This window comes from Nannospalax galili, unplaced genomic scaffold (genome assembly GCF_000622305.1).
Source record: "Nannospalax galili isolate Female #2095 unplaced genomic scaffold, S.galili_v1.0 scaffold591, whole genome shotgun sequence".
NCBI lineage: Eukaryota > Metazoa > Chordata > Mammalia > Rodentia > Spalacidae > Nannospalax > Nannospalax galili.
The window spans coordinates 3,453,831-3,469,344 of record NW_008330926.1 but is presented as its reverse complement, the minus strand read 5'-3'; the positions used below and the strand labels follow the sequence as shown (position 1 = coordinate 3,469,344).

Here is a 15,514-nt window from a genome sequence, read left to right as displayed (position 1 = left end):
TCAAGCCCTGGCAGTGCCCAGTAGGGTGCTGGGGTAAAAACAAGGGGGAAACAAAGGCACCTGGGTTCAGAGTACCTGGGTGGGAGAGCCTAGCAGCCCTCCCCCTCCCCAAGGGCACTCTGGGTGGTGCCTGGCCTAGAACTGGGAAGGTGGGGTCAGATCAAAGCCTTCCTTAGCGGCCTCTTTGTTCTAGTCTTTTATGAGGAGGAGGAGGAGGTGGGGCTCTGGAGAGAAGGCCTCCTGTGCTCTCACTGTCTTCCTCTCTGGCAGGTGAGACTCTGACACCCCCTAGCCCAACCGGGTCCCTCTTTCTGAACTGTGTTCTGGGTGGAATGGGGAGGAGGCATCCCTTCCCCTGCAGCTGTGCTCTGCCCACCTTGGTACCGTACCCTTCAGTCTCTTCTGGCTAGGTACTGCCTGCCTGGCATGGAGCCAGCAATCGATAGGTGGATGTTGTGCTGATTAGCTCCACCGGGCTGCAGCAGCAAGAGGCAGCGTGTGAACACTGTGTGTTGGGGGACTGGGAGGACGGAACAACGAGATGCTAGGAATGGCGAACCCTTCCCCCATCCCCTTGCACACCTAGGTCAGACCCGGGTTTCTCTTTCTAAGGAGGCAAGACCTGCCTGTCATCACACTGAACACTCGATTTTGGCGCTCACAGTTTGTAGTAATTATACGGCTCTAGCTAAACCCCAGGGTAGAGAACAGCGCTGCAGGCAGAACAGATTCAAGTTAATAATCCCTTCATTCGAGGCCACCTTCAGAAAATGCCTTGTAGGTGCATGTACTACTTAGGGTACTGACCCTAAACCTCGATCTTTAGCAGTGAGGGATGCTGTGGGTCGGAGAGGATGGACTAAGAACCGTGGGAGCAGCTGTGAGCTACACCTTTTGGTCCCGTGTTCGAGTCCGTCTCAGCCATCTTCCTGAAGGGTGTCCGTATGTTGCCATGGAAACCGGCTACACTGCTACCTAGGTCTGTCATCATAGAAATCATAGAAAGGGCAAGTCCAAGGCGACTGTTTAGCAGCCCCTGCCCTGGATTCAGAAATATGGGGATCTGCCCTGGATTCAGAACTATGGGGATCTCCCCAGCTCCCAGTGGCCCCAGACACCCTCTCTTCTCTGACCGAGGCAGGTGCGCTGGCTCCCGCGTCCAGCTGGCACGCGGATCAGCTACTGATAACGCATGTGTGAAACCGACCCAGGCTCAGCAGGCTTTCCTCGCGTTCAGACACACGCCCTCAGTCTCAGACTGCTCAATTGACCCAGACACACACACCTTCCGCTGCCCAGGCCTTGCGGGTGCAAAAGCGGATGCTTAGGTTGTTGGAGGAGATAGACTGAGGGGTCTTTAAACTATTGTCCTCAGGCCACAGTCCTTAGGCTGTGCTATCCCCTTTATGTACCTTCCCTTCCATACAGCCTGGCCCTGTGCAGATGGCAGTTTCAGGCCCAGAAGCACTCCTGGGTGGAGCGCTATGGTGGAGTCTGCTCTTAGGGCCAAGACAGGCTGAAGGCACTGGACGCCCTACCCATGAGAAATCCTCAAGGCGTGTTCAGGGGCGCGGTTCCAGGAGGCTAAGCAGGCCTGCAAGTTTTGGGGCGTCTCCAGTCTCCCCTAAACTCAGCGGCGTTAGACGACCGAGGGTGGTGCCCTCAATGTACTAAGCCTACCCTAGTCTCTCCAGAACATATGTGAAAACTTCTTAACCTCGCCCTGTCTCCCTGGCCGGAGACAGTGAGTCTCTCACCCAGATTCCACTCGGCGTTTTCCGCGGGTTGCAAATTGCTCTTTTCCCACTGAAACTAAATCCCAAAGTTATTTTTCTCTGTGACCCACTCTTTTACCCCTTCGTAGCTTTCATTATTTCCTTCTTTATTCATTCATTCGGTGCATTGTGAGCTCTGCTGCCCTTCCTTTAGTAGCCACACTAACTGGGGTCATTGGGGGATCCCCAGTGGTGACACAGCTGAAAAGTGTGCACGCTGGCTTCCAAATAGCCAATAGAATTCCTGAACCTGGGACATGAGGTCATCAGCGGCAATGTGCATTGGTTCATGCCTGGAAATGAAGGGGGGGTCCCCATGGCAACCGACGGTGGGTCCAGGCATAAACTGGAAAGTGGTCATTGCTCCAGCTACTAGGCTGATCTTCTGTGGACACTTTAATCAGGTGTTGGGAAATGGGATGAGGAAGCTGGGGTGGAATTGAAGTTCCCAGGTTCCATAGCCCTCACCCAACTAAGCTCTTGTCTTAAGATCTTTTTTTTACACTCAAAGGGGGTCAGTATCACTTAGCCTCCAAAGTTTAGGTAGGGTTATTGGCAACAGCCTTGGTGTCTTGGGTGCAGAGTTACTGCCATGGGGAATGTCAATTCTGAAATCCTTGTGCTCATCTGCATATAGTCTGCATCTCATTTGCATTCTGCTCATTTAAGGTCAAATTGGGCAGACATCCACACCTCCCTAACTGTGTCAATTGTCTGTATCTTCAATCTATCTCTTTGTGGCTCTGTATTCCTCCACTGTCCAATTCCATTCTCCCCACCCCTCCTCCCACCTTCCAGAGTCTCCTGGGGGTGGGAGGTGGCAAAGCCTAGCTAAAGGAGAAAGGATAAGGAGTCTGCTGCTCCCTCTAGATGTTTGGTGACAGATGGGGTGTGCTAGGCTGTACTGCTTGGAGACTAAATTGGCAAAGCAAGTGGTGGGGGGAGGTGCCCCAATTGGGTTGAGGGTCTCCAGGGCCAAATCACCCACATGTCTGTCAGGGTGCTGGAACTAGGGATGCCTGGTTCCAGCAAAGGAAGGGCAGGCCTGCCCACCTGTCTGGTGCCAGGGCAGCTTCCTTCCCCCCAATTAAACACTAATGAGGTTCATTAACCCTAACTTTGCCTACTAGCTATCATGTATATGAAACTCAAATTCATGGTCTCACACTGGTAAAAGGAAGGAAAAGGAAGGCCTCTGAGGAAATTGAAAGGCAATGTATGAGGTCAGGGCACCTGGATACAAGAAGGAAGGGCTAGGCACATGGTACCATGCAGAGGCGCTCCTCTGTGGACTCCAGGTGGAGTCTAAGAATGGGTGGCACTGCCCGAATACATTTTTTTCCCCACAGAGTCACAATTATTTACTAAGTACCTCTACTAACTAAATACCAGACTGCATGCTAGATACTAGGGATACACACTTGCATGAGACACGATCCCTCTCCCTAAGGAATTGTCTGTGACAGACTAACCATTGAATAATCATAATGCCAAGTGCAAACATTACATACAAAGTATACAGCTACAAACAAAGTAATAGGAACAGAGGGAAAACAGGCCAGAAGAGAAGACTTTGATTTTGGAAGGGCAAAGTTTATGGCCAGGAGATGTGTGTACTGACATAGTATAGGTCCATGTTGAGATGTGTTTTAAGGACTCTTGGTTTTGCACCTACATGACTGTGGTGTGTATGTGTGTTGTCTGGATCACTTTGTGTCTGGAATCTCTTCTAAACATATATTGTGGTTTTATTACAGATCAATGTTTGCTGTGAAGCTCTTGTGCAGATTGGCCTGAACCTGCCCAGCCCAGGGGAGAGAAGTGGAGAACTGATATTGGCTCCATGGAAAGGGATGGGGAGACACTATCTTTACATTTAGAGCCCAGAACCCTAGCTCCTGAAGTGGCAGTGATCTGGCCAAGGGCAGCAAAGGGCTGGGCTCTAGGCTGTGTAGGATGTTCCTAGGCATGGTGGACCACTCTGCCCCTGACTCCCTAGGTGAGATGGATATTGTATTCACTAATCTCCACCAGGATCCCAAGTTCCCTCCCCCACCAGTTCTGTGTGAAGGAGCAGGCCGGCTCAGACCTGTCTGCTGGCTCTCTCCCTGGGGAACTGATCCTTTCCAGGGGATGGCAGAAGGCCCTGGGGAATGCTGGAGCTTGCTGAGAGGTTGCCAGATACTCCACCCTGACCCTCCAAGGCTCTAGTCTACAGCCTGGATTCTCCCTACCCACTCTTGGGTGCCACTGTTCTGGGCTTTGCCCGGGCATAAGCATCATTGCCAGGAACACCCTTGATTGTTGGGCAGAGTAGAGGCCAGGGGCTTTGGCAGTGAAGATGAGGTTGGGGGTGGTTGTACTCCTCAGAGACCTCAAAACCAGGTCTTCACAGTCACTTTCTAGAAATCAAAACCTTGTAAACATCAGTGCTAGATATAGTTTGGGGGTTACACAAAAGCTGTGGGGTCTAAGAAAGCAAAGGAGCCCCTTCCCCTACACTGTGATGGAGACTATTTAAAAATGTAACTCACCCTTCCTTCAGTCCTTTTCATCTTTTCCTATACTTTTCCTACTCTCCAAGTCCTAGGTCACCTCTTCCTGTGATGGCTGTCAGGAAAGCTTTGATATTAAGGGAAGCAAATGGAAACAGGAGTCTAGGCTGGTCTAGGTGGGCAGAGCTAGGAGCTAACCTCTTAATAACGATGATGATGAAGCCTCCATTAATCAAGCATCTCTTGAGCCCTAAGCACTGTGCTAAGTGCTTCTCAGTGTGGATCTTGATCTTTCCAACAACCAATTTCTCAAGTAGGGAGGTATTATTAGCCCCACTGGAGAGACAGAGAAGCAGTCTGGAGATGCTAAATGACAGTCATGGCCACTGCTTAGGTTCATGCTGGGACCATTCTTCTTCCCTCCCAGTTTTTCTTGAAGTACCACCAGAGGTACACACACTTCTAATGGAACACCCCAGAGATGCCACCCTGATGTAAGCCACCTGGCTTCCTAGGTCCAGTAAAAAGATCAGGGCATGTGCAGGATTTGAGTTTATTATGCCCTGATCCCAACCAACCAGGCCCTGAATCCTAATTTCATTCTGTGTGCATGCTGGGCAAACACCCTACTAGCAGAACTACATCTCACAATTGGGGGGCACTTTGTTTTCTGCTGTCAGTTGTGTGTTATATGTTCTGTGTCAGTCATATGTACAGCTCCATGTTAGTCCCAGGTAGGTTAGCACATTACAGAGCCAGGCTGACACACAGAAGTCAGAAGACTCCTGTGTCTGTGGTAGTTGCCCAGCAGCACACACATGAGCCTGTGGAAAGTGCAGAACCTGTGAATATTTCATGTTGGGAGCTGACGGCTGCTGTTCCCGTACATATACGCGCTCAAGCTTCCCCTCTCACAGGCTCCTTGTTTGTTTGTTTAATGAATTATTTATTCAGGCCCCCTCCCCTTCTAACCTTCCCCTCCCCCAGGCTCTAGCCTCCATGATTTATTGAACGGAGCTCAGCACTGTGGTTGCCACCCCGTCCTGAGAGCTGCCTTGGGCTACATAGCCTAAGAGCTCTCTCTAGCCCAGGCCTACTCAGCTTCCTGTTTCCTTGGGCCCCAGAGAGCAGGGAGAACGGAGCACCTTGCCAGCGTTCTCCAGGAGCCTGAGCTCAGTGCTCCTAGGGAGCTCATGGTAGCCAGCCCTAGGTTCGGTGGGAATAGAAGGCAAAGCCCGCAGGTGAGGAGAAGGAGGCCCAGAGAGGGAAATCCCATTGAGAAAACCCCAGCCTCTCAGAGGCTTCATCCACAGACAGTAATTACGGCCCAGCCTGGTGTTCCATGTTTCACACTTTAGGTTGTGACCTACTGTGGGAGGTGAAATCAAGGAACCGATTTTATGAGTATCAAGCAGCTTTATTATTATTATTGTCACTATTATTGTTTTGAGACAGTATCATTTAGCTTAGGCTAACTCACTTTGTAGCTGACGTGACCTTGAACTTCTGATCCTCCTGCTTCTACCTCACAAATGCTGGGGTTACACATGTATGCCACCATGCTAGGTTAACACTCTATTCAATGAGCCAAATTTTATTATTTTTACTATATTGAGATAGGGTTTCACCATGTAGTTCTGGCTGACCTGGAACTTACTACATAGACCAGGCTAGCCTTGAACTCATAGGGATCTGCCTGCCTCTGCCCCCCTAAGTGCTGGTATCAAAGGTGTGTACTACCATGTCCAGCTTGACCTTGAACTCTTTCTTTTTTTGGTTTTTGAGACAGGGGTCTTTCTAAATAGCCTCAGCTGGCTTGTAACTTGCTATATAGACCAGACTAGCCTTGATCTCACAGAGATCTACCTGCCTCTGCCTCCTGAGTGATGGGATTAGAGACATTTGCCAGCAAGCCTGGCTGACCTTGAATCCTCCTGCTTCTGCCTCCCAAGTGCTGAGATTACAGGCATATACCACTATATCTGCCTTATTTAAAAATTTTTAATAGCCGGGCGTGGGTGGTGGCACACTCCTTTAATCCGTTCTGGCTTCTGTGGGCATTGCATGACACAGGTGCACTTACATGCAGGCAAAACACTCATACACAATAAATTAATTAATTTTAAAAATATAAGTCATGCTGGGCGTGGTAGTGCATGCCTTTAATCCCAGCACTCGGGAGGCAGAGGCAGGCAGATCCACTGTGAGTTCGAGGCCAGCCTGGTCTACAGAGTGAGTTCCAGGCACCTGGAGCTATAGGGAGACCCTGTCCCAAAAAAGACCAAAAAAAAAATTTTAAGAATAAACACGGGAAAATTATGAGAGCACGTCATCTGTAGTAAGGGAAAGTGTTGCTTCATGATACCACTTCTGTTAGATTATATTCAGCCATGTGTGTACATTATGTGCGCATGTGTGCACACATGCTGAATTCCAGCACCAAATTGATATCCTCCTTAGTCCTACTGTAGGTCAAAAGGCCTAGTTCTCATTGACAGAAGACTATGCCCTCTCATGACCCAGATGCCACAGATCAGGTCCTAGGCATGTGGACAGTAGCTCGGATCTCATACACAGAAACCTGGTTATCTTGAGTAAAGGCTCTTGAGCAGGCCAAGGCATTGCGGCTGCAGCTGTGTATTCTGCACATTCTATAGACAAAGCTGCCACATACTGCTGGGAAGTTTGTCCTTGACATAGAGAAGTCACACCGAAGGCAAGAGGAAGCTGACTTGAGCTCAAGTCAAGCTCCCTCACCAAGATGGAGAGACATATAAGTCCACCTCCCACTGAAGGAAGCAGCACCTTTGTTTTTGCACAAAGGTACCACTTGCCAAGATTTGTACACTAGGGACAAAGTCTTCATAGAGGGGTGATTTTTCTTATTCACACAAAGGCCCAAAGCACTCTATGGACAGAAGCCTAGATACCAGAGCACCAGAGCCCATGGACACAGGCCCCACAGAGAAGACCTCAACTTGAAAGGCAGACTTAGGCCCAAGGGGGGGGAGAGAGAGAGAGAGAGAGAGAGAGAGAGAGAGAGAGAGAGAGAGAGAAAGAGAGAAAGAGAGAGAGAAAGACTTAAATCCAGACTTAAAGAGAGAGGGCCTGGAGTTCAAGGGAGAAAGCTCCTCCATTATTATTGGAAGAAGTGGGTAGAGTACTAGATTCTAAACAGAAACATCTGGGTCCTAAAGTATAGAATCCATGTCACCCTAAGCAAAACCCGAATTTTAGTATTTGGGTTTTTTTTTCTTTTTTAAATCTATTTTTTCAGTACTGGTGGTTGAACTTTGGGCCTCATACAAGTGCTCTACCAGTAAAGTACATTTCTAGCTTAGAACCCAGATTCTATAAGCAGGAATCTAAGGATTCAAAAATGGAATCCAAAGTCATGGACCAACTAAGCAAGCTCCCACTTACTATGCATATAGACAGACTCTATGGCTACTCTGCTCCAGAGAGAAGCCTACCTCCATGAAGCAAAGGGATGGTTGGGAGGGGCTGGGGCTGGGATTTGTGGCCTCTGGAGTAGGCAGGTTAGCATCACTTGGGTAAAACAAATCTCTTTAGGGATGCAATGGAGAGCTGTTTACAAAGTCCCCCACCTCCATCCCAAGGGGCCTAATTTATTTTCTAGTTCCTGAGAAAAGATATCTCCTAGGGGTGCCCAGAGAAGACAGCACATGCTTTTGCCTAGCAGCAGGGAAGCACAGAGCCTACTATGCATGCAGTCCCCTCCCCCAAACCCAGCACCTAGGCAGGGCAGGGTTGTGATCAGGACCCTGTTCTACTAAAGATAAGCAGATAGTGCTTATATCTGTCCTGTCTCCTGAAGCACAGTAACATAGCATTATGTCTGCCTCCCTGGTATCCAGCACAGGTAGTTGTGTAAGTCCTGAGAACCCACACAGGCTTGGTTCTGCCTTGCTACTCAGTCTGTCCTTCTAGAAAAGAGAAGAGATAATGGGTGGATACACACTAGGTCTGGATTCGGGGTCCTCTTAAATTCTTACTTCCCAGGAAAAGACTTGTGGGTGTGTGAAAGTGTACAGGTGGATTTGCTTGGAAGAATGTGTGTGTGTGTGTGTGCCTGTCTGTCTGTCTGTCTGTGTCTGTGTCTGTTTGAGTTTATACTTTGATGTCTCTGTGTGTTTATAGGCCGGTGTGTCTACAGATCTCTAGTTTCTGGTAGCACCTTCACTAGTGTGTCTGTCAGACTATGCGTCAAGTGCCTGTGTTTCTACGATCTCTGCTTCTGAGTATCACACTTTTTTTTTTCATTGTGTATACATGATGTGTGTGCTTTGGGTATCCCCAAGAAGACAGTGACTGTGATGAGAGTTAGAACACAAAGTGTCATGCCCTCTGTCCTTAGAGTCAGCATCTATGGGAGCAGGAATGACCATGCCTGAGGACATCACTAGGGGAATCAGGAGGCAGGGGCTCTCCTTGGAGCCAGCAATGGGCCCTATGTGGGCTTAGGGCTACTCAGCTACTTCCTGGCTCCATATGGCTCCCACCCTGATCCTCTCCTGTCCCTTGGGACTACCAGAGACCTTCTTGCACCCAGTACCAACATTCTTTGGACTGAGTTTCTCTGCTCTGACTCCAAGAAAAACAAGTTCTCAGGCTCAGCTGAGGGGCTTCAGGTGGCCAGTTGTCAGCTCCTAGGTGCCATCTGAGGGCTTCCCCGTCACTCTTGTATGTCCACTTAACTTTTCATCACATGAAAGAGGGTCATCCAGAGGTTAGAGGCCCAATGATTCATACAAGTAGGGAGAATAGTCCTGCTTATTCAGAGGTAGACCTCAGGCACTTCTTCTTAAGACTCTACAGAGAAAGGCGTGGACACAACATGAAGGTCCCAGTCTTGAGCACCCAAATCCTTCTGGGAACTCCAGCCTGGGGAGTAAAAGGCACAGGCAGCTGTAGCAAACAACCTAGGAGAGGCGAGGTGCGCGGTTCCTAGAGGGGCGACACGGTACCATCGCCCACGCGCTGCGCGCTCCCGGACCAAGTGGGGCGGAGCCCGGCGTGAGCGCGCCAGGGGCGGAGCTTCGGGGGCGCGCCCAGGAGGGCGGAGGGAAGGACTGTGGGCGTGGCCTAAGGCTGGGGGCTGGAGGCGGTGGCAGCAGGGAGCTGGGAGCTGAGAAGCCGGGAGCGCGGGGCTCAGTCGGGGGGCGGCGGCGGCGGCGGCTCCGGGGATGGCGGCGGCTCCGCTGCTGCTGCTGCTGCTGCTTGTGCCCGTTCCGCTGCTGCCGCTGCTGGCCCAGGGGCCTGGGGGCGCGCTGGGAAACCGGCATGCGGTGTATTGGAACAGCTCCAACCAGCAGTGAGTCGGGGGCCCAGAGAGCCCGTTCGTCCCGTGTCAGTGAGGGGGCAGCTGGGGGGGGGGCGTGAAGTCCTAGGGGGACCTGGTGGGAGTCTTGGGAGACCAGGCTGGGCTGAGAGGAGAAGGAGAGGGGACGCACTCCGTGGGCGTCTGTGAAACTCGGGGGTGTAGGAGAGAAGCTGTTGAGGAATAGTAAGGATCGCTTGGGCCGTGCGGAGGAGGCTGCTGGGGAGGACCAGCCCCATCTTGGCTTCTCCCCACACCCGCCGCTGGAATAGCGTGCCCCTGACCCATAGTTCCCCTACTGTCTACACTCCCTTTCACTGGGCTGGAGTCTGGGGTACCGGTGTGTTGGGAATAGGCCGCGGCATTTGGGGGCCCAAGGATGACCCGTTTTCAGCTAGGTCTATTTCTTGGGGCTCTACCTAGGACTCTTGCTTTTAAAAGTGGGGTTCAGAACTAAGGCAGGAAGTCCTACCCACCCCACCTCAGAAGCAAGAGGAATAGGTTGCCCTGGTTGTGTGGATAAATCCTGCTGGGATGAGCGGGGGCTGGGTCGCAGAGTTGGGGGGCCCTGCTGAGAAGGAAGAAAGCATAGAGATGTTGGCGTGTCACACACACACACACACACACACACACACACACACGCAACACGCTGAGCTAGGGACGGCGTATGGCACCCAGTGTGAGCAGGCGTGCGCGGCTGTCAGTGTGCGTGTGTCTGTGTGATTTGTGTGTCTGCGTCGGCGACCGTCTAGGGGTGGGAGCGGGCGGCAGGTCGGGGAGGGGGCTTCGGTCGGTGTCCGCGTGGCCAGCCTTGTCTGGGCTGGGGTGGCTGTTGGCGCCGCCTCGGTCTGAGCGGGTGTCGGGGTGACCGTGTGGTCTCCTCAGGTGCCAGCTGCGGGACTGGGTCCTCCTTCTGCACAGTCCTCGCTGCCCTTGTCTTCTCCTCCCGCCGAGCTGCCACCTCAGTGTGTCAGTGTGTTGGTAGGGGGATCCCCGGGGATACGGGGGTCACTGTCACACCTGCCCGGGCGGTGGTGGCAAGCACTGCTTCTGGCTCCCCACCCTGGGAGCCAACTAGAGAGCAAATGGTGAGACCCCCAAGCGGAGGGGACCTGGAGGGCCTGTGGCCGCGACCCCCAACCTTCCGGGGGAGGGGCTCCTGCTTGCTGATCTACTCTTTGTTGTTTGGGGCTCTTCGCCTCCCCCTCTCCCTCCTCGCGCCCAGAGTGTCAGACTGGGGGTGGGGATGATCTAACGACGCCCCCCTTTCGCTTCCCATGGAAACGTCGGGGGTGGGGATGCAGCCCCTCCCCCCCGGAGCGGGACTTCAGCATCCCCCAGGGGCGCTGAGGGCTGACTCTCCTGCTGTATCTAGCTCACCCCCTCCCCCAGATTCAGTTCGACCCGCGACCCGCTACAGTCCAGCGCTAGTGGGAAGCTCGCAGGTGAGAGACCCCGGGGTCCCCGCCACCGCTCAGGCAGTCCCCTGGTCTTAGCACGCCAGAGCCCAGGGGGTGCTGGAAAATAAGTGTGGATCAGGTTCCCCTCCCCCGCGAACACCTGGGCACAGGTGAAGGCTCCGGAAGGGGATGGGAAAGCCGGGTTCCGAGAACCTCCTTTCAGTCCCCTCCACTCCGGTACCGGCGTGGACTAGCAGAGAGGTAGGAGGCGGCGCACACCCGGCCAGGAGGCCGCCGCCGCCGCCCCCGCCTCGCGTCCCCGGCCTTTGTTGCCGCTGCGCCCGGGCTCCCCGGCTCTCACTGCGGCATCCGCGGCCCCATAAATCGTGAGAGCGACGTGCTTGGGAGCCGGGAGTGGAGCGAGCCGGGGAGCTGGGGGCGGGGCCCGACCGAGCCACAGGCTCCCGCGCCCCTCCCCCAGTCACGTGATCTAGGCTCCTGGCTCCCACCTCCCATCCTGTGCGGAGGGTCTCGGCCCCTTGGGGTCACGTGAGGAGGGTCTGCGACCCGCCTCCTGGGGTCACGTGAGAGGGTGCTGATGGGACACGTGCAGCGGCCTTTGACAGACCTGGGGGCAGTGGCTCGGCGGTGGCCACTAGCCCTCTCTCCCCTTCCCCAATTCAGACCCTGGAGTTAGTCCCCTGGAATCTGGAAGACCTGTTCCTAACGTGACCCAGAAACTAGAGTGGTGGGGGACTATATTGGAGGAAGAGATGCGAGTGCAGTCGAGGGGTCCCCAGAGCCGCTACTGACATTGTAGGGGCGCTGAGAGTCCAGCCGGTGCCTCATTTCTTTGAACCAAGCGAAGGTGTTGGTACACGCGCCTCAGGAGCATTTCTTTCGGTATTGGGAGATGTTGCAGATCTCTTTCATTCACACATTCATTCAACAAATAATTTATTAAGACTAAATGTGTCGGTGCTGGTTCTTTCCGTTTCGCCTAGTCGCCGATGTGTCCCTTCCTTGTGTCCACATCCACGGTCTGGGTCCCCCCTTGGATCGACTGCTGAGTCTTTCCCATTTTCTAAGTCTTCGTGGGTTCTTGTTCTTTTCCTCCCTCTCTCCGTTTCTGGCTTCCTCTCTCGCTGGGGCTCCCTCCCTCTTCCCTCCTAGTGAATCGGTCTGTGTTAATCTCCCCTGTGTGTGTCAGAGTCTCTTTCCATCTCTGCGTGTCTCGCTTTCGGCGAGTCTCTCGCCCTTCTCCGCCGCTGCAGATCAATAAACCTTCGCCGCCGCCGCCGCCGCCGCTGTCGCAGGGTCGAGGGGTGGGGGTGACCGGCGCGCCGATTTTCCACCACCTGACTCGGCCTGGGAAAGCCCTGGGCACAGAACCCGACTGCCAAGACCCGGACCTCGGGGAGGGCGCGGAGGCCTAGGGCGACTGAGGGGCGCCGGGGTGTCAGTGTGCACGCGCCGCGGGGGGATCCTGCTCACCACTCGCGCCACCCCCAAAGCCTGGCGCGCGGACCCCACGCCGCGCACACGTGGTCTGGCCTCGCCTGCTGGAGCAGGCGGCGCGCAGCCTCGGGGGCGCGCGTTAGAGGGGAAGCTAGTTTCTGCTTTTCACCTTCACTCCCTTAACTCTGCGTTAGGCTTCTAAAGCCGCGGGTAGGGATTTAACAAGTTCAGGGTCCCTTAGGAGCCTTTCCCTTCTCCCTGGTCTTGTTAGGCACCCTGTTTACCTGCCCCTAATTACCCCCCCGGGGGGAGGGACATTTGCTCCTTCCCGGCTCCTTCGATTCGCATCCAGTTCCCCTAGGCGGACACTGGAGACTGAATGGGGCAGGTGAGAGAAACCCGGCCTCCAAAGCAGTGAAAGACTTGTGCCCCGCGGCGTTGCAAGCCTGGAGGGACCAAAATAATGGGGTTAGGGGGTACCCCCTCTAGATGAGCTGTGAAGGCGAGAGAAGTGGGAGGCAAGATGGGGATGAAGAGGAGGAAAGAATAGAAAACTCCCCGAAGGATGGGGCAGGGCACAACCATTCCCCAGATTCCAGTACCCCCCCGCCCCCCCCCCGCCTTCACAGGGATGGGAGGGGTGGGGCCATGGAGGCGGGGTTAGCTGCGGAGCTCTGCTGGGGCCCAGTCGCACCTCCCCTTCACTGCCAAACTAGGTAGGATGACAGATTGAATTAAAGAGGCTGTGCCAAACATACAGGTCGGATCTCCTAGGAGTTGGTTTGGGATTCCTGGCACCCAGCCTTCTGCCCTTTGTTCACCAGATACCAACTGGACACAGCCAGCCTGTGAGCAGGTCTTTGTCCCACCCACATGCCCAGCTTTGGGTGGGGGGCATTTCTGGGCCTTTTCCTGTGCCATAAGAGGTGGCTGGCTTCTCTTCCCTTGGTCACCCAGCGACCACTTTATATGACCAGTCCCACCCCGTGAGGAAACCGAGGTACCACCTGTACGAATATCTCTGGAGTTGGCTAGCTCTCTAGCTGGAATGGGGTGTGTGTTAGGAGGAAACCGACAGTGTAGCAGGGAGGGGCTGCTTCAGAATGAGACTGGAAACTTGGGTGAGGCTCAAGGAAGGAGGCCCCGTGTGACTATGGGGCTACTCCAGGCCTCGCACCCTGAGCTGGCTGGCAGATAGCCCCCTCCCCAGGGCCTGAGGGCAGGAACAAGAGACTATGGGATTGGGATGGACATGTGAGGCTGGGGTGGGGTGGAGTGGTGTCTGGGAGGTAGGCCTTGTCTAACCCGTTTTCCTGCTCCCAGGGCCCCAGGCTGAGACTCCTGCCCACCTGAGTGCCAGGGCCAGGGAGGGGCCTGAGTGACCCATCACTCCCATGGGAACTAAGTGGGACTGGTGGCATTCCTGATGATTCAAGAAGGTTGTGCCCATTCTTACTGGGGCGTCCAAACACCATCTGCCTCACTGACAGTCTTGGGGAGTGGGCAGCACAAATAAAGCCAATGAAGTAGGGCAATGTCCCGGAGGACCCTCAAGGCCCCACCCAATGAAGGACCCTCAAGGCCCCACCCAATGAAGATGCCTCGAAGTCATTTCCCTAATGGATCTAATTACTGTGTGTGGAACTGGGTGGTGCCTGGTGACACTGAGAAGCAGTTCCTCCCCTCAGGGAGTTCCCAGGGACTGGGGACCCCAGTGGTTTGATATTTTGCCAGATACCCCATGGTTTACTGGGTTCAGTGTACTGCCAACATATGTACATTCTTTATATATATTTTATTATTTTTATTTTGTGTGTATGAGTGTTAATGCCTGCATGTAGGTAAATGCACCCATGCCGTGCAGTGCCTGCGGAGGATAGAAGAGGCTATTGGATCCCCTGGAACTGGAGTTTTGGACAGTTATTAGCTGTCATGTGGGTGCTGGGATTCGAACCCAGGTCTTCTGCAAGAACAGTCAGTGTTCTTAACCACTGAGCCATCTCTCCAGCCCCAACATATGTGCATTCTTCCACTAAGGAAGTTAGGGAAACTCCTGGTCACTTGGTATTTCTTTTTCCACTGAGGTGTTTCTCCCATCCCTGCATTATTCTGTGCCACCTCCGAGGGTGTTCAGACCAGCACTTTGATGGGGACAAAGCAGGTGGGGATTCCTGTGGCTCCAGCATCTGCTTCTCTGTTCCAGAAACTCATCTGGAAAGTAACACAGACATCTTGTCTAGATGCACCCACTGCACCCCCTACTCTGCCTAGACCCTGAGATTGTTGGGGCCAACTGTACTCAGCATACAAGCAATCTAGCTTTTCTGAGTGTCTGATGCCTGTGAGTGGGCGGCAGGCATATTTGTGTTTGTGCCATAGAACTTGTGCATGTATATGCATGAAGCCGGCATACACGCGTATGTGTGTGAGGGCAAGTCCTGTTGGACTGGCCTTGGGGGGTGGACCCACAGTAAGTAGGCATGCTGGGAGGAGCTATGAGAGGGCTTGGGTCCCAAGAAGGGGAATCTCGGCTTTCACCCTTCGCTTCCATCCCTTCAGTCGCTCCTCCGGCTTGTTGAATTATGAGGAATGGACGGAGGAAATGCGGGCCTGGGTCTGGGAGTAGTTGGGGCCTGCGCCGTTTCTGTGGCAACCAAAGCTAGGTTTCCTTCTTTCCTCCGCACCTCTCCCCTCTTCCTTTGGAAGCAGGCCGTGCTTCCCTGTGCCTTTGCTACCCTCTGGTGGCCACCAGGAGGAGGACAGGCCAGAAAGGAGGGCACTGAAGGATAGTGAGAGGATTGGCAGCCCTGGGCCGGGAGGACAGAAGGGGCTGAAAAGAGAGAAAGCTAGTGGGGAAAGTCGAGCACTGGGGTTGTGGAAGTGAGCCAAATACATTATTTTGCCGGACGTGGTGGCGTTCGTCTTTAGTTCCAGCACTTGGAAGGCGGAGGTAGGCGGATCCCTGTGAGATCAAGGGCAGCCTGGTCTACATAGTGAGTTCCAGGCCAGCTGGGGCTGCAGGGAGACCCTGTCTCAAGTGATAAA

At 53.8% G+C, this 15,514-nt stretch overlaps 1 protein-coding gene across 2 annotated transcripts in view; it reads left to right on the top strand.

The window, feature by feature from the left end:
- The first annotated feature begins 9,373 nt into the window (after positions 1–9,373).
- The window catches only part of Efna3 (ephrin A3), a 9,264-nt gene continuing 3,123 nt past the window's right edge, over positions 9,374–15,514 (top strand). The window contains exon 1 of one of the 2 annotated variants that reach the window (XM_008854379.2): positions 9,374–9,605. In XM_008854379.2, coding sequence (XP_008852601.1) covers positions 9,478–9,605 — 128 coding nt within the window. In that variant the 5' untranslated portion in view covers positions 9,374–9,477. The remainder of the gene's footprint in view (positions 9,606–15,514) is intronic. The other variant, XM_008854388.3, reaches the window with a different exon arrangement.